Here is an 18,840-nt window from a genome sequence, read left to right as displayed (position 1 = left end):
TCGCAGTTGGAATTGGGTTACTTGTTTGAGCCTAAGCGCCAATCACAGATGAGGTGCGAACAGCTGTTTTTCACATCGCGTTGCCAACCAAATAGTGCACACAGCTGTCTCTTGCACGTGCATATTCATTTGTGATGTAACAAACGTCAACTTTATGAAATACAAATACATTCTCTGCTGACAACAACAAGCCCAAATAAATTGGAACAAATTGCGATGTTGCTGATGCCTATAAATCAATTAAATCAACAACCAGTGGCGTCGATAACATTCTGATCTTACTGTGTGTGTACGTGCAGCGGTTGCAATTGGTGTAGGGTATTCCGGATTCAGGCTGACCAACTGTTTACACTCAGTTATGTATATACATACATAGGTATATGCTCTTATTTCTGTGTGTGTTGCTGACATTCAAAATGTTGCTTACTCGTGTATCGAAAGCCGGCAAATTGGTCGCGGACCGTCAATGTGAACACAACGTCCGCTGCGATTTGTAACTTATAAATTTGCAATTATCTAACAATCGTACTACAAAAAGGAAAATAAACAATCAGTGTGCTAGCATTAATGCGAGATAATGCCATCTTTATAAACCAATTCAACGATTAGATTACCGACTACCGACTTGTCTGCAGGTCGTCACTTCCAAGAAGCGCACTTCAAGATTCTAAAATTAAACCGTAAAAAGCATGCAAAAAATACACACTCCAAGCTCAGTGAAATCAAACGTAGCGAGCTGCTGATGTGGATGATATGCACATAAATACACTATCGCATAATATTTACGTATTGCGTGACCGTTAAATTGTGGTGCATCACGTTACTATACGTAACGTATATACAATAAAGAAATGAAGGAATGGCTAAAAGTCTCCTGCCTGCTTTGCGTATTTGGCTTTGTTCGAGAAATTCGGCCCTCGGAGCCGTACGTAACGGAATATCTTCTCGGTCCGTGGCGCAACATAACGGAGCAACAGGTGGGCTTTGCGGTTAATCAATTTCGAATTGATTATACAGGAAAAATGTTTCTAATTCACAGCTTATTCAAGATGTTTATCCGGTGGGCACCTATTCGCATCTGGTTCAATTGGTTTTTGTATTCCTTATAACAGACTTTTTGCGGTAAGTTTTTCAGTAATTGAATAAAGTTGTACTTTAAAAAACATTATTTATATATATATTTATAAAAATAAACCATATGCAAACGTTAGAAGTCACCACTAGCAGATACGCCGGACCTAAAAAATAATTTTTAGCGCTTCGTTGTTTCTATCGTAGAATATATTTATTTACAAAATAAACACGAGGGATATGAAATCAAGAGATTAAGATGTATAAATATATAGAACATTTCGAAAATTTGCAAATATATGAATGTACACATATATATGTATGTATACATATGTATTAATTTTGGGTTTTCAACAATATGTATATGAAATCAATATAAATTCAGCTTTGATCTCAAGCTAAGTATGGGATATTAATTTAGCATAAATAATGCAATATTTATTTTTTTTAACTCACAATTTCATAATACGTTTTATATTTACTCTACTTTGCAGTTATAAACCGTTGATAATTACTATAGGTGCAGCTGGCGTAATAATATGGAGCATGCTCATATGGACAACCAGCTTGCTATCATTGCAAATTTTGGAGTTCTTCTATGGCACGTATATGGCCGCCGAGGTGGCCTATTATACGTACATCTATGCCAAGGTGGACAAAAAGTATTACCCACGTGTCACTTCCCACACGCGTGCAGCGATGTTCGTTGGCAAGCTGATCTCGGGGATAATATCGCAGCTGATGATCAATCTGGAGCTTATGAACTACAGACAACTCAACTACATAACGCTGGCCAGTAAGTGGGGCCAATTAAAATATTTAAAGATTAAATAATTAAGGGCTATCTATTTTTAAATACAGCACAGATATTGGCTATGCTCTGGGCTTTCGGACTGCCAAAAGTTGATAAGAGTCTTTATTTTCATCGCGAGGCGTTAGAGGAGTCGACGACAGCGCCACCATCAACAAATCAATTGCAGTTGGAGCCCGATGGTGTTAGCCAACAGATGAGCCCTCCGCAGGTGGAATCTAGTCCCATGCAACTGCTGTGGCAGCACTTTCACAATGCCTACACAAATCCGCGTGTGCTACAGTGGAGTCTCTGGTACGCCATTGGCTTAGCTGGCTATCTGCAGGTCACCTACTATATGCAAGTGCTGTGGAAGGTTATCGAGCCCGAGCCGCAGATTGCATGGAACGGCGCCGTGGATGCTGTGCTAACTGCTTTGGCAGCATTAAGTGCTCTGGCAGCTGGATACTTGCACAGCGGTCGCTTGAGGCCAAAGGCCAGTTTACTAGTGCTATCAGTGCTATCGGCGCTGGAAGGTGGCAGCGTTCTAGTCTGCTGCTGGGCCAACGACATCTATTGGTCCTATGTGGGCTTTGTCATCTTTGGTGCCCTCTACGGCTTTACCATCACTGTGGCCAGGTGCGTCTACATCTATCTGTAAATCTTATCATATTAATGAATTGAAATTTATTCCTACAGTGCGGAGGTGGCTCGCAATCTGCAGGAAGAGAGCTTTGGCCTGGTCTTTGGTATTAATACGTTGCTGGCGCTGATCTTCCAATCTCTGCTCACCATTATTGTTGTCTCCGAGACGGGCTTTGAGCTCAGCCCCATTGACCAATATGCCGTCTATGCTTTCTATTTCATAGCTGTGGCCCTCATATACTTTATCTCCGTCTTGGTGGAGCATCTGTGGCAGCGCGGATCCGAACAAGTCCATGCGAAAGCTGAAAATTTAGAATAGGTCTTTAGGTTACCCTTAGGTATTTTATTTAGAGAAATTAGCCCTTTAAAAAATCTTTTTTTTTTTTCTTAAATTTCTTTTAGCATTCCTTATTATTATTTGAAAAATCGTTTAAATTTAAGATAAATATATTTGTAGTTTGTTATTTCATTGTACCCTATTGTACTTAATATTACAGATATCAATTAGTTGTACATAGTAATAAAAATATTTATACAAATTGCACAAAAAAATGAAGCAGTTAAAATGCTTTTTGTTCATGAGGATAGTGTTTTTTTTTTTTTTCAATTATATTTACATTTATTATACCAAATCGTGAACCGAAGTAAATCGGCAGAAAGCTTAAGATTTAAGATATTGTTTTAAATCGGAAGAAAGCTTAAGATTTAAGATATTGTTTCAAGTGAAGTTTTATTTCTAGTTAAACGATGATGGATTGGAAGCCCTACTTTATTTATCACAATATTCTTAATATAAGCTTGAATATAACAAGCAAATGAATATACCATAATAAACATTTTATGATTGCAATACAAAACCGTTTTATCAACTTATTAATAGTCATTTCACAGAGCATTGAAAGAATATAATAAACTTTACGACGTAAGTATGTGTAATAATTTACATCCTTTATTTCTTTGCTCCCTTACTAACAAGAGCAACTAACCTTTCGCCTCGTATTATCTCATTATACCCTAAGCCTATTATACTGAGTAATTCGAGGTATGATGAGTTGCTATATACATAGTAACATACATCAGAAACCGCGTTTTTATTCCATAATCCCATAATTGAATAATAATAAGATAAGAGATACATATCACGATATATCTTTATCACGAAATCTATGAGAGCTAAAGATCTGAAATATTCCACAATGGTATCATAGTAAGATTAAAGCATATATATATATAGATATTTATGCATAAGTAAGATTGTTTAAAGCAACTCGAATAGTGTATTATTGTATTCGTGTATTCGTGATATTCAGACTGGAACACTCATGTTTTATAATCACCGTCTAGAGCCCCCCTACCATTGTTGTATTAAATAATTGAAACTTATTAAATTGCCGTACGGTAATCTTAAACGCGCTTTAAACTTATTTATAACGAATGCATAGATGAATAATGTGTGAATTTTTGCAACTAGTTAACTGCAGCTGTATTCGAAAGATTGTACCTGTGATTAGGGAAAATTTTCGCATTTCCCGTCTGGTACATTCGTCTGTGGACTACAGTGCTGATTACAATAAATATATATAGTTAGGTATATAGACACCTATGTGGCCGTGTTGTTTAACTTGTAACCCCATAAAAAATGTGCAATTATTTTAATTATTTGTATGCTACGTCCGATTACTCAAGTTACAGCTCGTTAGTCGAGTTTGACCAACTCGCTGATTAGATTGTGTTGAGCAGGCACTCGCACCAGCCATGGAGCATTCTTGGCTGAGAATATCTGGAGTGCTTTGTGTATTCGGATTCTTACGTGAGCTGCGGCCCTCGGAGCCCTACCACTCGGAAATTTTACTGGGCGAGTGGTATAATGTGACACAAGATCAGGTGAATCGGAGTGTCTACCCCATCGGGACCTATTCCTATTTAGCTCTGTTGATTGTTGTTTTTCTGGTCACCGATTTTCTTCGGTAATATGCACACAAAAACTCACACCCACATACATTTACAATTCAAATACCCTACACATAGATACAAGCCCATGATTATTGCCAACGCTCTGACTGGGATTATTATTTGGACCGTGCTGCTAACTACGAGCACACTGTTTGGCCTACAGATCAGTGAAGTATTCTATGGTTTCTATCAGGCCACCGAAGTGGCGTATTATTCCTATATATATGCCAAGGTCGATAAAAAGTATTATCCCCGTGTCACATCCCATACACGAGCGGCCATGTTTGTGGGAAAACTTGTGGCCGGATTATTGGCCCAATTGCTCATCGGCTTTGATTGGATGAACTATCAGCAGTTGATGTACATATCTGTAGGCTGTTAGTATGACTCAAGTATACATATATTATAAAATACGATCATATAGTAAATGGTGTATCACACAGCACAAGTGTTCGCACTCCTATGGACCGTCTTATTACCCAAAGTGGAGCAGAGCTTGTATTTCCATCAACAGGTGGCAGTCAGTGGACCCGTTGATAAGGAAGCTGATGCGCCTGAGCAGCTTAAAGATATTTCTAATGAGCATTTCAATGAACTCTCCGTTGCCCAAAAGGACCGTGCTCAACCGTTGCAACTGTTGTGGGCGCACTTCCACATTGCATACACAAATGTTATGGTCCTCCAGTGGAGCTTGTGGTATGCGGTGAGTTTGGCTGGCAGTTTACAGGTCGCAACCTACATGCAAGTTCTTTGGAAATCATATGAAAATGAGCCAAAAGTGAGTAAAATGAGAATAATTTGTTTTTGTTATTACTCATAGTTTCATAGATTGTATGGAATGGGGGCGTAGACGCCGCCCTAACTGCACTAGCTGCCCTCTTCTCTCTCATGGCGGGATATCTGCACGCAGGGCGTTTAAAAACTCGTGCCAGCCTTTTATCGGTAGCTGTGCTAGCGATTCTGGAAGGTGGATGCATATTACTCGCATCCTGGACCTCAAATATATACTTATCATATCTGGGCTATGTGCTATTTGGAGGAATATTTGGATTTATCATAACGGTAACCAGGTAAGTTGAGATTACATTTTAGTCTATTTTTTAAAAGAAACGCTTTTCACATATTGCAGCGCCGAGCTAGCCAAAAGTTTGGTAGAGGATAGTTTCGCATTGATTTTTGGCATTAACACTCTTATTGCACTGTTACTACAAACTATACTTACTCTTGTCGTCGTCTCTGAGAGTGCGAATCTTCAGTTGAACACGTTTGAACAGTTCACCGTTTATGCATTTTATTTTATTGTAATAGGCGCCATTTACTTCATAGTCGTTGTTGTTCAATACTTGATTAGTTGCTCAAAAACTAATTAAGGGCTTAGGAAAAATAGTAATACTATTGAGGTATTACAGTAATAGTTAATTCTATGGAAGAATTGACGGTTGAAGCTTAAAATGAAATAATTATTATATTTTTTTTAGAAGTAAGCATTTAATTTGTATTGCAACTCTATTTTATAATTTCAATTATATTACAATTAAATAACTATACCTAATTTGTATTAAAATATAGTTTTTATATTTTGAATAATCGTGCTACCAGACCTAACAATAAAAATACGTTAATGAAATGAAGTGCATTTAAAAATACTAACAAAATAAAAAATCAGTTCAACCATCTGGTCTCACATTTTTTGATATCTTGTGACAGCTCGGCACCATAACGCGGGGTTAAACAAAAATTTGGCTTGGCAGAAAATGCAAAGCGTAAAAAACAATTAATACTGATGCAGCAGACAATCTTTGACATATCTGCACTTCAAAGTGCTTCGATCAGCGAACTGTGCCAGTTTAGGATGTAGCTATATACAACATATTGTCGAGCCATATACTTATAAAATTGTTTTAAAATAATTAATTGGTTTTGCTATTATCAAAAATTATTAAAATGCGCTTTGTACGTCGCGGTGTAGTTAAGCTGGTGCTAATTTGCACAGTATTAGTCACGTTCGTCACATTTTTATTGCTTAACTCCGAGCCGGAGGATGTAGATAAAAACATAAAAATGTGAGTATATGAATATACATATATATGGAATTATATGTATGCAAAAAACATATATGTATCTTAGACTTTATTTACGTTTCTTGATTATTCAACTTTGCGAAACATTGCAGTCAAATAATTGAACGATCGATACGGTCTGTCATGAATCAGGGGGAATGTCGCCAACCCCATTTGCCACTGGATAATCCCGACATAATGAAATTCTACAAGCCGGTTGATAAAATAAACTGTGGGACAAGCCCGGATTGGGTTATGTGTGAGGTAAATACTGACTGCACTTGAGTATATATTTGCATTGTTGTGGCTATATGTTTTCTTTTGAAGACCTTTGCATGTTATCATCTGCATTGGAAGTCCGAAACTTTTAGCAATCATTTGTATTTTAAATAATACTGATTAAGGATATCGAATTTTTAATTGGTGTATACTTTAAAATTCGATAATTCCGTAGAAATCGATATGCTTTGTGAAACCCGAGATAACGGCAGTGCATGGCGATATAACATGCTCGTATACGGATATTATACGCAAATCGGACTACACTGCGCGCTTTGGACGAACAAATAGAATCAAAGAGCCTTATGTACTACAGAATAGCGATTTTGTTCGAGTCGCCTGCCATGCGTCCAGCGGTGAGAAGTGGTTTGGCATGGCATTTGGAATACGAGATACTGTGCAACGACCCGTAGTACCAAATGTAGCTGTATTACCTGCCGAAATAGTTATTGCCAATTCACAACAACAACCACAGCTGCAGGAGGTGCCGACGAGTCCCTTTTACAATGTATTGATGTTTGGCTTCGATTCCCTGAGCCGGAACGCATTCATTCGTAAGCTACCGCGCACCTATGCCTATTTAACTCAGCAGCTGGGCGCCATTGTACTCCAGGGCTATAATATTGTTGGCGACGGCACTCCACAGGCGTTGGTGCCTCTGCTGACTGGTTACACAGAACTAGAGCTGCCGGAGACAAGGAAACGAATCTCCAGCGCTGGTAGTGTTGATGCATATCCCATGATTTGGCAGGATTTTAGACGACTCGGCTATATGACCTCATTCAACGAAGACTTGCCATATGTGGGCACGTTCACATATCGGATGAACGGCTTCGATTCCCAGCCTGTGGATCATTATTTGCGCACGTATTATATGCAGGCTTCGAATATGCTGAGTGGTAGTGCACCAAACTGTATTGGTGCCCAGCCAGATCATCTAGTCATGCTGGACTATACAAAAAATGTGAGTCTCTTAAATATAACTTCATGCAATCATAATTCACTTAAAGTGTCGTTTTCGAATTACAGTTTATGCTGAAGTATCGTGACTCTCCGCGCTTTGTATTCAGCTTTCATGGTGGTCTCTCCCATGATTCTATTAATCTCATTGGCGCAGCCGACGATGATGTGCACGATTGGCTGGTGACACTCAAGGAGAAGTCCCTGCTCGATGATACTATCCTAATATTCATGGCTGATCATGGAAACCGATTTGCAGAAGTGCGCGCCACTCTTCAAGGCAAGCAGGAGGAACGTCTACCGTTCTTTAGTTTTACATTTCCCGAATCATTTAAGAAGCGCTTCCCCCAGGAGTATAATAATTTCTTGGCAAACGAGCACCGACTTGTCACACCCTTCGATGTGCATGCCACGCTCAAGCATCTAATACGTAAGTTTACCTAGAGCTTTAACCTATTATATAGAATCTAATTAACATTTATGTTCGTGAAGAGATGCAATCAGTGGGGCTGAATGACCAGACGCCTGACACTAGTTACGATGTCTTCAGCAATGATATCCACACGGAAACTAGTCAGACTATACACATCTCGGAACAAGCGCGAGGACGTTCCATATCGTTATTTGAGCGCATACCCAGCAATCGATCATGTGCGGATGCGTACATTGAACCACATTGGTGTGCCTGTCTTAACTGGCAGCCGCTGGAGCTGAACGACAGCCGTTACGAGGGCATTATTCTCAAGGCTGCCAACAGCATAGTGGAAACAATCAATGCAGCAACCCTTGAGAGGCGTCAGTTCTGTGCACCACTTCAATTGCTGAAAGTCAACTGGGCGCTGCGACTGCTGCCACACAAAGAACTCTTGCAATTTAAAACCAATAGTGACAAAGACGGCTTTCTGGCCGACATGACGGGTCACACCACAGTACACGAGGTCTTCTATCAGCTGCAACTTGTCACCCAACCAGGCCAGGCGCTGTATGAGGCGAGCGTGGCCTACAATTTGCACACATTCGAATGCACAGCCAAACTCTCGGATATATCGCGTGTCAACAAGTACGGATCGCAAGCGAGATGTATTTACGAGCGCGATCCGGAGCTGCGCAAATTTTGCTACTGTAGAGATTAAAGACCTAGTCAGTGCACAAACAATCTATATATTTAATTTAAAATTAGCTCTCTAGAATACGAAAATTTTGTTTGTATTCCTGTGCCAAAGACTTAGCTCTTGTCACAAAAATTTAAATTTTACGTTTGAAGCTCTCTCATTGTGCATAGTTCCTTAATTAAACAAACCTAGAATATTTTGATATTGAAAAATACAGTTATTATTTTTATAGAGGTATTTATTAACTTGTATGTTGTGTTTATATCTTTATTTGAATATTCTCTTAAACCATGCCTATGCACTTATATTCATATATCATTACAAATGCATAAATTCGTAACCGCATAAGTATTGCTTTATACAAATGAACGGATCTTTCAAAAATATAGTATTTGTAAATAACCAACCGCACATAACTAGCCAAAGAATTGATATTTGTAACTTGCACTCGTCTGGCATTAAACCCTAACAGGCAGATATATATATTTTGTAGATCGGCAAACAAATACGAAACATGTTAACCATATTTAAACGGGTTGTCTGAGTAATGGGCTATAATAACACTTGTACGTTCATTATGTTGTCAATGGCACGTTCGATTTTCTGGTCTGTTCAAATGTATTGCATTGTGTATATAAATATATGTGTATATGTATATATATGTTTAACCTTTATATTTTATTAATATATGCATACTTATATTTATATAAGTAACTATAAATTATTTATCGCACACAGTACGAATCTTAACTTTGGGTTGACTGCTACGGATTGAGCTTTTTCATTTGTTTTTCAATACTTTTAATATTATTCTCAAAAAAAATGTATTTTACTGCACATGTATTTTATAAACATGTTAGAAATCATGATTTATTTGTAGAAAAATACAAAAAAAAAATCAATAAATATTTATTGAAAAAGATATAGCATCATGGTATAAACAAATAGGAAACTAGGGTAATAAGATAATCTACATTAAGATGGAAACAGGACATTATCGTTACAGTTGCTAAATTAATTTTTTATGTAGTAGTTCTAAAAAGATAGCCTTGCAATATAAGGGGCGGGGTCTATCTGTATGTGTGTGTCGGTGTGTGCTTAAAAAGTATCGCATACTTTACGGCATAGGCGTTTGAATTACCCGCACTCATCAAAAACTTATAAACTAACCAGACAAATGGCCATGAAAAACGTAATACCAATATACACGTGACCAATAGAACTTGGGGTGTGTCTAAAATTTGGGGACATTCGTATTGCATTTCTGTTGCTTTAACTAATTGTAATTGTAATGATTATTTGGTTAAGTGCATGAGAGATTTGCCGATGAGTGTACATCTTGCTTAGCTATAAGCTGCTGTGGCCGCTGATGTGCCTGTGGATCCCATTTTGTGTCACGACACGGACGTCGCCAGGAACTCTTGGAGCCGCTGAACGGTGCCTCGATCCAATTTGCACAGATCAAAGTCAAAGGTTTTGTGCGTGATCTCGTAGCAGCCGGTGGCAGCGATCATTTCGACAACCTGCTGCAGCTCCTCGTTGTCCTGCAACGTCATTATCTTGTGATGCAGCTCCTGAAGTTCGCTCAGATATTCTGTGGGCAGAGGCGTGCTGTTGCCGGCTCCACTCAGCGGTTGATTCAGGGGATCAGCAGGTGAATGACTATTATTGCTATTGCTGTTGCTATTTATAGCTGGACAACTGTTGCTGTTATTGTGGCTACTCGGCGAGGAGTTGATGCTATTGTTGTTGGCTGACACTGCTGTGCCTGCTGCTGCTGATCCTTGTCGCAGGGACGGCGACTTAGACTTCTCGCGCGCAGATTTGCTTGCTGCCTGCTCTTTCTTTGTTGACTTCAGTGCTGGTTCAATGAAGGTGGTGCTGCTATTGCCGCTATTGCTGTTCTGTGAGTTGCGTCGATTGCGTTTCTTTTCATCTTTAAGCTCCGCCTTCTCAAGCTTCTCTGCCTTGGCGTCCGGTGACTTGTCCACTTTTTCTGCCTTCTCTGGCTTTTCGGCTAACTTTGACTTGGCTTTTTGTTCTTTGCCCCCATTGTCCGTCGGTTTGGTATCCTTTGCACTATTCTGGGCGTTTTTGGCACCCATTGAGCTCTTCTGTTGGCTACTCTTCGCTGGCAAATCAGGAAAACTGCTGTTTGAGCTGTCTGAATGCTGCAGTGTTGCAGCTGTTGCCGCCGCCAAGGCACTGGTCGCTGCCAAGTCTGGAGCCGACTGCGCCGAGTCCATATCACTCAAATCCAAATTGCTTGATCCCTTAATTGGCGTGTGTGCCGCTCCAGCTGTTGAGCCAGACGTGGGTGTCGAGCCCTGCTTATTACTATGCTTACTGTCAGCCTCGCGTTGTCGTTTCTCTTCTTTGCTGGCTGTTTTATCTTTCGATTTTTTGTGTTTCTCTTTTTTGCTAGTCACGGACACAGATTTTTCCATGCTGGCTTCAGCCTGCTGCTGACCACTCAGTTCTGTCTTCGGAGATGCTTCAGTAGTTCCTGCAGCCGCTGCTGTTGCTACCGTTGTCGACTTATCCGATGCATTTGGCTGTAGCTGCTGTGACTTATCCTTTTCGCGATCCTTGGGCTTGTCCTTGTCACGCTCCTTATCCTTATCGCGCTCGCTACGGTCCTTGTCTTTCTCCTTATCCTTTTCTTTGTCTTTGCTCTTATCTTTCTTCTTGTGCTTGTGCGATTTCTTTTCCGCGGTGCCATTGCTATTGCTACTCGTTGATTTCTCGTTTTTGCCTTCGGCGACTTTTTCAGCGCCCTTTGTTGTTGCAGCAGGTGATTTTTGTGGCGGCACCGTCAGCTCATCCTTGTCATAGGCTCGTTTACCAATGCTAGAGGCCAAACTACTGGTACTTGCGCTGCTGCCCAGCGAATTGGGTGTGCCTTTCCCGGTGGCCTTCATAGAATCATAGCTGGCTTGAGATTGTTGCGACTGTGCTTGTTGTGTTTGGTTGTTGTTGCTACCACTACTACCGGTGGCGGGGCTGTCGCCGTGTCCACGTTCGTCCTTCTGTGACCGCTTATCCTTTTCCCGCTCCTCTCGCTGTTTTTCCCTTTCCCGTTCACGTTCCTTGTCTTTTTTCTCCTTTTTCGACTTTTTGCTTGAGCTGCGCTCTTTGTCCTTTGACTCAGACTTCCCAGTGGACTTGTGCTCGTCACGCTCTTTGGAACGGGCATTCGGTGTACCAGATGCACTGTCCGTGGGCTTTTTAGGACTCATTTCGGCTAGTCCACTTCTACCACCGGCCTTAGGGCTGGCAGTGCGACGGACTAGTGCACTGGCAGCTGCAGTAAGCGTGCTGCTGCTACTACGTTCTCGTTCACGATCCTTGTCGCGGGACTTATCCTTTTTGGATTTCTCCTTGTCTTTGTCGTGTTTGCTGCTGCTGCTCTCGGATTTGCCAGACTTTCGTTCTTTGTCCCGACCATGTCGATCTTTTTTGTCCTTGTCGCGTGGTTTGTCCGAACTGTTTGACTTATCGCGCTCCTTACTTGACTTCTCCTTACCATCGTGAGCACCGACCTTGCCGCCACTAGAGCCCGATTGTGCCTTAGTGTCTGGTGAGTGCTTGGATGCACTTATTGCCGGCAGATTAGCGCTAGACGCACTTCCTTTGGTAATAGGTGAGCCAAAGAGTGCAGAGAATGTGCTAGCCTTGCCCTCATCGGTACGCGACTTGTGTTTTTTAGAGCCCGACTCAATTACCATACTACTGCTGCTACCACCCTTCGCCTTGACTACGTTCAAATCTGATCCTGGTTCACTAGGTGATACCGTTCGATTCAGGGTGCTGGCGGCAGCAACGTTTGCACCAAACACCGGCACTCCGCCTCCACGCAACAATTTTGCACGAAACTCTTCCGAAGGCGCTTCAAAAACATGAGTTTTGACTTCAACACGATGGCGAGGTGGTCCGGAATTTTGCAGATCTAAATCATATTGGTACATAATGCGCTTCGGCTCGTCTCTATTACGAAAATATATTTCGACGGGTAGTATAAAGCCGGCATATCCTGATTCCTGTATGACATAAGGTGGCTCTTTGATAACTGAAAAGAAATGATTGCTGTTTTGGCGCGCAAATCGAAAACAATATAATTATTAAGTCTTACCACGCTTTGGCTTGGGAAACGACTTGTGCAGTATAAAGACGACCTTGTCAACGAATGCACTTATTTCTGCCTTATTTACGCCCTGCACATAAATCTCCCAGTCATGGGTGAAGCCCAGCGGATGTTTTTTGTTGCGCAGCTTTGATGTGTGACCAATTTCGAACTGCACCTTTACTGCCATATCGATGTCGCCGGCAACGGTAACGGTAACGCATTAATCTACTATGGCCTTTATATCAATATTCTTTATATAAACAATTTGTTCAATTTGCCTGCTCTCCACTTTGAGGCGGCGCAGTATGAATGTCTGGCCGAGTTTTATGTGTTGGTGCCACCTTAACCAAATGTTTTAAGTACCAGGCAAAAACAGTAATTAAATGTTTATTGCTGTGCAATTTTAATCATTTAATTGTTACACTTCGTGTGAAAGCGACTTCGATACCAGCTTTTTAATTTAACAACAAATACGGGCAAAGAAAACGAAAACACTCGCACCACATACACATTGGGTAATATCGATATCGATATATGTAAATAACTTGGATAACTAGATAATGCAACACTGCAGAGCTCAGTGGCTGCGCAAAGCTCCGTTTTTCGAATTTTGACTTCGATTTTCGACGAATACTCAAGTTGGAATGCTTAGAATCTCTCCTGAATTATTGTTATTAATGTAATAAATTTTTGTTGATTCCACGATTAATGAGCTGAGACAATTTTCTATGTTTTATGTCTGCCTTTATTTAATATGCCACTCTTAATTAAATTAAAAAGTAACTTTTAAAATTATTATTTATTCAATCCATATACTAAATACCAATATTTTGTTAATACCGACTACGATAAAACAAAATACTACAGATATAATATCGATAGCGAAACCGCTGTTGACAGCAGCTGTTTTGCCATTCGCTTGCAACTGTGAAAACAATTAAATGTTTTGCGAAAAATTAGCTCAATAAAACTTAAGGAAAATTGCAATTCATTAAATGTAAGCAGAAGATAGACCTTGGTCGCATATAGAAAGGGTCTAACATGGCTAGCGATTATAGCGCCAGCCAATTTGTCTCAACAAATACATGTGCAGCAAGTGCAGCTAGCTCCTCACGCTGGTTGACCGAGGAAGTCTTCAAGCTGATCGATATTGTGCAACGCGATGAGGCCATCTATAATCCAAGACATAAATATTACTTTTGCCGGCCATATGTGGAGAACTTTTGGCGTGAAGTTGACCTGAAATTGGAGAAAAATCCCGGCGCTAGTTTAGCCAAATGGACTAATCTGCGCATTTCATTTCGTCGCGAATACACGAATTATTTAGAAGAGAAAGTTCCACCATGCTGGTCGTACTTTGATCGCATGTTCTTCCTACATCCATATTTACGTAAAAAACATCAACAGCCCAAATCGTTAGATACACAGGTTCAAGATGCACTGGCCCATCTCAGCAACCTCTCAAGCCGAATGCAGCGCGAACGAGCAGTTAATACTTGTCCAGCTGCAAGTTCTACCAATGCCAGCAATGCGGCGCAAGTGAATCCCAATGGAACCATTCACTCGGCACAGCAATCACCGCAACAGCAACCGCTTGACAACTATTTGGACTATTTCGATGAGCACGACCACAATAACTCGGAGCTTGATGAAATAATTGATGAGGAGCACAGGACACGTTTTCAAAATCATACGCTCGACAACAATGACATCAAATCAGAGTGCGAAGAACCAGTCGATGACTACGAAGCCGAGCAAGAGCAGCGTGTTCATCATCAAGATGAGGATGACCACGATCATGAGCCTGATGAGCATGAAATGCGCTCGTTAGCATATGATGCGTCAACTACCGCTGCGGCACCCAGTTCTACATCCACATTAGAAAAACGCTACACTCAACATTATCAGCAACACGCTAGCAGCAGCAGCAGCAGCAACGGTAGCAGCCGGCTGCAGCACATGAACCGCTTACAACTACGGAATTACCACGAGGAGGCACGTTCAATGCGTTCTCGCTCCCAGGAGCTGCAAGGCGTTGCCGCTGCCGCTGCAGCAACTGCAGTGGCGGCATCTGTCAGTGCTGCAAGTTTACAAACTCATTCAAATATTTCGTTTGTACGGCCAACCTTCAGCAGCAAGGCCGTGGACATGGTGAGCACCACCACGCATGCTAATTCAATGGTCGCTGGCAACACTGCAGCAACAGCAGCATCCACAACGGATAATGAGAATCTGACAGTTGTTGCCGCACCTACCAGTGCTTATCTGAGTCAGCGTCATATGCATGTGCCGCACACTCACGCCCACACCCACCACCAGGTGACGACTCCATCGCAACGCCTGGAATTGACCAATTCATCAACAGCAGTGACAACAGCCGGTCCGGTCGAACTGTGCGACTGCAAGACCGATTCGGATGCCATGTTTCTAATGAGCCTGCTGCCCGACATACAGAAGTTGAATGGACGTGATCGTGGAAAGATCAAAATAGCTTTCCAAAACATATTGCAGGATTACTTGTATCCCGACTAAATGCGACTCTAAGTCACAATTGGCTGCTAGTTAAGATCTCCCAGCTCTATTCTGTGTATACAATTTTGCTTATAGCATGCACAAATTAAGTTTATCGATCGGCTCAGCCGAAAGTTTTTGTTTTGAACGTATTTCCTTAATTCCTTGAAGCTTTGCTGTGCAAAAACAAAGTATCCTTAAATTGTACTTTAACTGTATATCCTTTGAACAGTATGTGTTATAAATTATTTTATTTATATAATATATGTATAAATATATAATGAATACAAGACGTTTTGTTAAATTAAGAAATTCTTTCCAAATTTACAACTGTCAATGGCTTATGTTAAACTATAGCTACGCAGCCCTGTTAAAAGTCTCTTTTCGGATTAAGGCTTTAAATAGTAATACATCATTGAAATTCATAACAACTCAAAGAGTGGTTACTGAACATTAATCTTAGACAGTATTGTGATTTCGAATTATTTATTCGATTCGGGTTTAGTCAAAGAGCTTTAGATCGCGCGCTATCTTCTGTATTTTATTGTCCAGGGTCTTGTCTTCGTATTCGCAGATGTAGTAATGCCTTGATGTGCACTCTTGTCCATAGTATGCATAGGTGTGCTTGCCCGCGTTGTAGCTGAGGCGCAAGCAGCGTCCCTTGCCTTCTATTTGGACTGTATTGTTGAGTATATCGCTGTCACCTTTGGTTTCCTCGCTGCTGCTGTCAACCAGATTAGAGGCTGTTGAATTTTCCGCCTTCTGCGACATTGCAATCGATGTGAGGTTGGTATTCGGATTGACGGGCTTGGCGGAATTGGACCAAATCCACAAAAGACCCGGATTGAGACCACCAAGCCAATAGTCACGGCCTCGATGCGTTGGCTGATTAAGTAAATAGGCCATGATCTCCTCGTTCTCGGACAGCTTCTCGAATTCGGCCAGGTGCGCCGATAGTCCCTTGCAAGCAGTGTTTGCCGTCTTCCAGTTCACCTGCTGATGACTATTTATATAATAGCAATTATCGCTGATCCGTGTGAAATTTGTTGGACAGGGATCCCGGACTTCCTTTTGATTATTGCCAGCCATTAGATAATAGATCAATTGTTCTGTTCGCCTTACGCGACTTTCCAAATAATCTAGAAAGGGCGACAAGAAATAATACAAATTAGACTGAAGAGCTTGAATATTGTATTCCATATATAAGAGACATTGCTGGAAATATATATAAAAATTTTAATTTTTATGAGTAGAATAAAAAATTAAATACGGCGAGAAGGATTTTAGGTACTAGAATTATATATAAGCTAAATATATGATCTTTAATTGATATTGAATCATTAATACACAAAAAAAAAAGAGTGATAAAGAGATATTTGTCTGTCAAGTACAAGTAAAGAACTTTATGAAAATGGACAAGATTTGAGAGATTGCGCTCCATTGTTTTTTATCTTTTACCACAACATATAAATCATATAGAAACAACATATAAGAACATAAAAAGAAATTTCATATATACATATATCATAATTAAATATTGATTTCTAAAATAATCATTGAACAGCTTGAAAAAGACTTCAAACCATTTTAACGTCCAAATTATTTAGGCGATTAGCCTAATTATGATATATCAATATATATGTATATATGTAATTTAGAATATAATTAAATAGTATAAACAGCAAAAATGTAACTTAAAACATCTCCAATAATCCTATCTATCTGTTCAACTTATATTTGTATTTTTTTATTTCTTACCAACGCGATAGACCAACTTCTCAATGGCGCCCAGCAAATACAAATCGTTTTCAGAGACGGCTCGGAAAGTGTTGGGCGGACTGCCATGTGCCGCCAAATGCTGCTGCTGCTGCGAATGGGGCGGCGGCGGCTGCTGCAGCGGCACGGGACGCAGGTGCGCCTGAGGCGGAGTTGGCTCAGAGCTACCGAAACCAAAGAGCTGTTGCAAGAAACCGGGTTGCTGGCGCTGTTGTTGCTGCTGCTGCTGTAGTTGTTGCTGCTGCTGCTGCTGGTGCAACATTTGGTTTGTCATGGGCCGAAACTGTGGATTGACCATCGGGCCTTGACTTTCTACCGGCGCGCGAAGATGCGGCTCTAGCTCCACAGCCTCACCAATGCGGCGAGTAATATAAATATTGTTGCCCGGTCGCCTATATGCCGAGGAATGATAATTAATGGGTCCGCTCATCTCGCCGCCCATATAGGCCAGATCCTTAGACATGCGCTGGCTGCTGCTCTGGCTACAAATTGACACAAGTTAAATATAATCATCCATCTGAATCACCAACTAACACGCACACACACACACACCTTAGCACATAATCTTCGAGAAATTGTGACCAATTGGAGGCGTCCGTCAACGATTCATTTGCGTATTTTTGCATAGTTTCACTGCCGTCCGGCTTGCATAACCCGGGGCAAAGGCCCAGACATATGAGCCATATGCAGACATGACGACACATCATTAGTTTCTTTACCGACATGTAATGTTTGCTTACAGATTCCACTCACACTCCCTATGAATAATAATCACAAGAAATACAATATGCAATAAAAAAGAAAATGAAAAACACTTTCGGTTTCTAAGAGTCGCGTCCGCTTCTTGTGCCACTCAAACTCAAACTGAGACTGAGACTGAGCTTCAATTGGCGCTGTGGTTGGGGCTGGCTCTGTCATGACCATGGCGCGGTTTTTTTATTCAGTTATATTTTTTTTTTACCTGCGTTAAATGCAAAATTTCACTTTCTCCGACGCTCTTCACGAATGTAAGTCATTGGGTTTGCCGCTGTTTGTTTGTATTGTTTAAGTCTATTTGATGGCGGCGCCTTTTTCGGCACTGTTGTTAAACTTAGTGCGAGTGCGTTTTAATTGTTTACTCCAGTTTATTGGTAAATACAAATTAATTAACCTTACTTATTATCGAAAAGTCGACTACTGGGCAACTGAGTCTTATTTATTTACTCTTAAAACGGGTTTTATTGCTCAAATGAAGCTCAAGTATGACAATTCAATACAATACAATAAATGAGCATAAATCGTCTTTAAAATTGTATAAAATATTTAAGTTATTTTAGGATTATTCAAAGTTTGACTAATAAAAAATGCTCAGCTATATTAACCGAATCTTGTTTGGAATTTCCAAAATTTGATTAGATATCAAATTTACATTCATAGTATAGATTTTATATGAGCTATTTAATAAAATTGTATTGTATTTCTTTTTAAATTCAAGATACTGTATTACCTTGTAACCTGTAATGCCTTTTACTTTATTAAAGTTTCACATGCTTTTTATAAAAGTGTTTTAAAACTAGT

General features: G+C 40.4%; 6 protein-coding genes across 6 annotated transcripts; 4 read left to right on the top strand and 2 right to left on the bottom strand.

The window, feature by feature from the left end:
- The first annotated feature begins 9 nt into the window (after positions 1-9).
- LOC108650707 (thiamine transporter 1) lies at positions 10-2,857 on the top strand. The gene is made up of 5 exons (XM_018099940.3): positions 10-977; positions 1,040-1,122; positions 1,566-1,867; positions 1,933-2,500; positions 2,561-2,857. Exons 1-5 carry the CDS (start codon positions 852-854, stop codon positions 2,823-2,825), a joined length of 1,344 nt encoding a protein of 447 aa, XP_017955429.1. The 5' UTR covers positions 10-851; the 3' UTR covers positions 2,826-2,857.
- A 1,192-nt stretch (positions 2,858-4,049) lies between these two features.
- On the top strand, positions 4,050-5,940 carry LOC108650716 (thiamine transporter 1). The gene is made up of 5 exons (XM_018099962.3): positions 4,050-4,473; positions 4,535-4,836; positions 4,903-5,237; positions 5,288-5,529; positions 5,589-5,940. The coding sequence occupies exons 1-5, from the start codon at positions 4,262-4,264 to the stop codon at positions 5,827-5,829; spliced, it is 1,332 nt and encodes a 443-aa protein (XP_017955451.1). The 5' UTR covers positions 4,050-4,261; the 3' UTR covers positions 5,830-5,940.
- A 196-nt stretch (positions 5,941-6,136) lies between these two features.
- On the top strand, positions 6,137-8,902 carry LOC108650417 (uncharacterized). Its single transcript, XM_018099555.3, has 5 exons — positions 6,137-6,522; positions 6,633-6,783; positions 6,974-7,762; positions 7,828-8,188; positions 8,251-8,902. Exons 1-5 carry the CDS (start codon positions 6,404-6,406, stop codon positions 8,889-8,891), a joined length of 2,061 nt encoding a protein of 686 aa, XP_017955044.1. The 5' UTR covers positions 6,137-6,403; the 3' UTR covers positions 8,892-8,902.
- Positions 8,903-9,767: 865 nt separating this feature from the next.
- On the bottom strand, positions 9,768-13,573 carry ear (ENL/AF9-related super elongation complex transcription factor). Its single transcript, XM_018099521.3, has 2 exons — positions 13,003-13,573; positions 9,768-12,939 (listed from the first exon to the last, which is right to left on the bottom strand). The coding sequence occupies exons 1-2, from the start codon at positions 13,181-13,183 to the stop codon at positions 10,265-10,267; spliced, it is 2,856 nt and encodes a 951-aa protein (XP_017955010.1). The 5' UTR covers positions 13,184-13,573; the 3' UTR covers positions 9,768-10,264.
- A 306-nt stretch (positions 13,574-13,879) lies between these two features.
- On the top strand, positions 13,880-15,797 carry LOC108650588 (uncharacterized). Its single transcript, XM_018099780.3, has one exon. The coding sequence runs from the start codon at positions 14,038-14,040 to the stop codon at positions 15,526-15,528; it is 1,491 nt and encodes a 496-aa protein (XP_017955269.1). The 5' UTR covers positions 13,880-14,037; the 3' UTR covers positions 15,529-15,797.
- Positions 15,740-18,529, bottom strand: LOC108650719 (uncharacterized). The gene is made up of 3 exons (XM_018099977.3): positions 17,836-18,529; positions 17,266-17,765; positions 15,740-16,646 (listed from the first exon to the last, which is right to left on the bottom strand). The coding sequence occupies exons 1-3, from the start codon at positions 18,006-18,008 to the stop codon at positions 16,009-16,011; spliced, it is 1,311 nt and encodes a 436-aa protein (XP_017955466.1). The 5' UTR covers positions 18,009-18,529; the 3' UTR covers positions 15,740-16,008.
- Positions 18,530-18,840: the final 311 nt, after the last annotated feature.

The sequence above is a fragment of the Drosophila navojoa genome, chromosome 2 (genome assembly GCF_054131105.1).
Source record: "Drosophila navojoa isolate 15081-1374.11 chromosome 2, UAZ_NAV_1.0, whole genome shotgun sequence".
NCBI lineage: Eukaryota > Metazoa > Arthropoda > Insecta > Diptera > Drosophilidae > Drosophila > Drosophila navojoa.
The sequence above is the reverse complement of the archived record's forward strand: the minus strand, read 5'-3'. Positions and strand labels throughout refer to the sequence as shown.

Bases quoted from the DNA above. Each gene is read 5' to 3' on its own strand.
- LOC108650707 (XM_018099940.3), top strand. From the start codon at position 852: ATGAAGGAATGGCTAAAAGTCTCCTGCCTGCTTTGCGTATTTGGCTTT. The intron at 978-1,039 runs GTGGGCTTTGCG...TCTAATTCACAG, and splicing joins GCAACATAACGGAGCAACAG to CTTATTCAAGATGTTTATCC. The intron at 1,123-1,565 runs GTAAGTTTTTCA...TCTACTTTGCAG, and splicing joins CTTATAACAGACTTTTTGCG to TTATAAACCGTTGATAATTA.
- LOC108650716 (XM_018099962.3), top strand. From the start codon at position 4,262: ATGGAGCATTCTTGGCTGAGAATATCTGGAGTGCTTTGTGTATTCGGA. The intron at 4,474-4,534 runs GTAATATGCACA...CCCTACACATAG, and splicing joins CTGGTCACCGATTTTCTTCG to ATACAAGCCCATGATTATTG. The intron at 4,837-4,902 runs GTTAGTATGACT...TGTATCACACAG, and splicing joins GATGTACATATCTGTAGGCT to CACAAGTGTTCGCACTCCTA.
- LOC108650417 (XM_018099555.3), top strand. From the start codon at position 6,404: ATGCGCTTTGTACGTCGCGGTGTAGTTAAGCTGGTGCTAATTTGCACA. The intron at 6,523-6,632 runs GTGAGTATATGA...GAAACATTGCAG, and splicing joins GTAGATAAAAACATAAAAAT to TCAAATAATTGAACGATCGA. The intron at 8,189-8,250 runs GTAAGTTTACCT...ATGTTCGTGAAG, and splicing joins CACGCTCAAGCATCTAATAC to AGATGCAATCAGTGGGGCTG.
- ear (XM_018099521.3), bottom strand. From the start codon at position 13,183: ATGGCAGTAAAGGTGCAGTTCGAAATTGGTCACACATCAAAGCTGCGC. The intron at 12,940-13,002 runs GTAAGACTTAAT...ATTTCTTTTCAG, and splicing joins GTTTCCCAAGCCAAAGCGTG to TTATCAAAGAGCCACCTTAT.
- LOC108650588 (XM_018099780.3), top strand. From the start codon at position 14,038: ATGGCTAGCGATTATAGCGCCAGCCAATTTGTCTCAACAAATACATGT.
- LOC108650719 (XM_018099977.3), bottom strand. From the start codon at position 18,008: ATGTCGGTAAAGAAACTAATGATGTGTCGTCATGTCTGCATATGGCTC. The intron at 17,766-17,835 runs GTGTGTGTGTGT...GTCAATTTGTAG, and splicing joins CTCGAAGATTATGTGCTAAG to CCAGAGCAGCAGCCAGCGCA. The intron at 16,647-17,265 runs GTAAGAAATAAA...CGCCCTTTCTAG, and splicing joins GAAGTTGGTCTATCGCGTTG to ATTATTTGGAAAGTCGCGTA.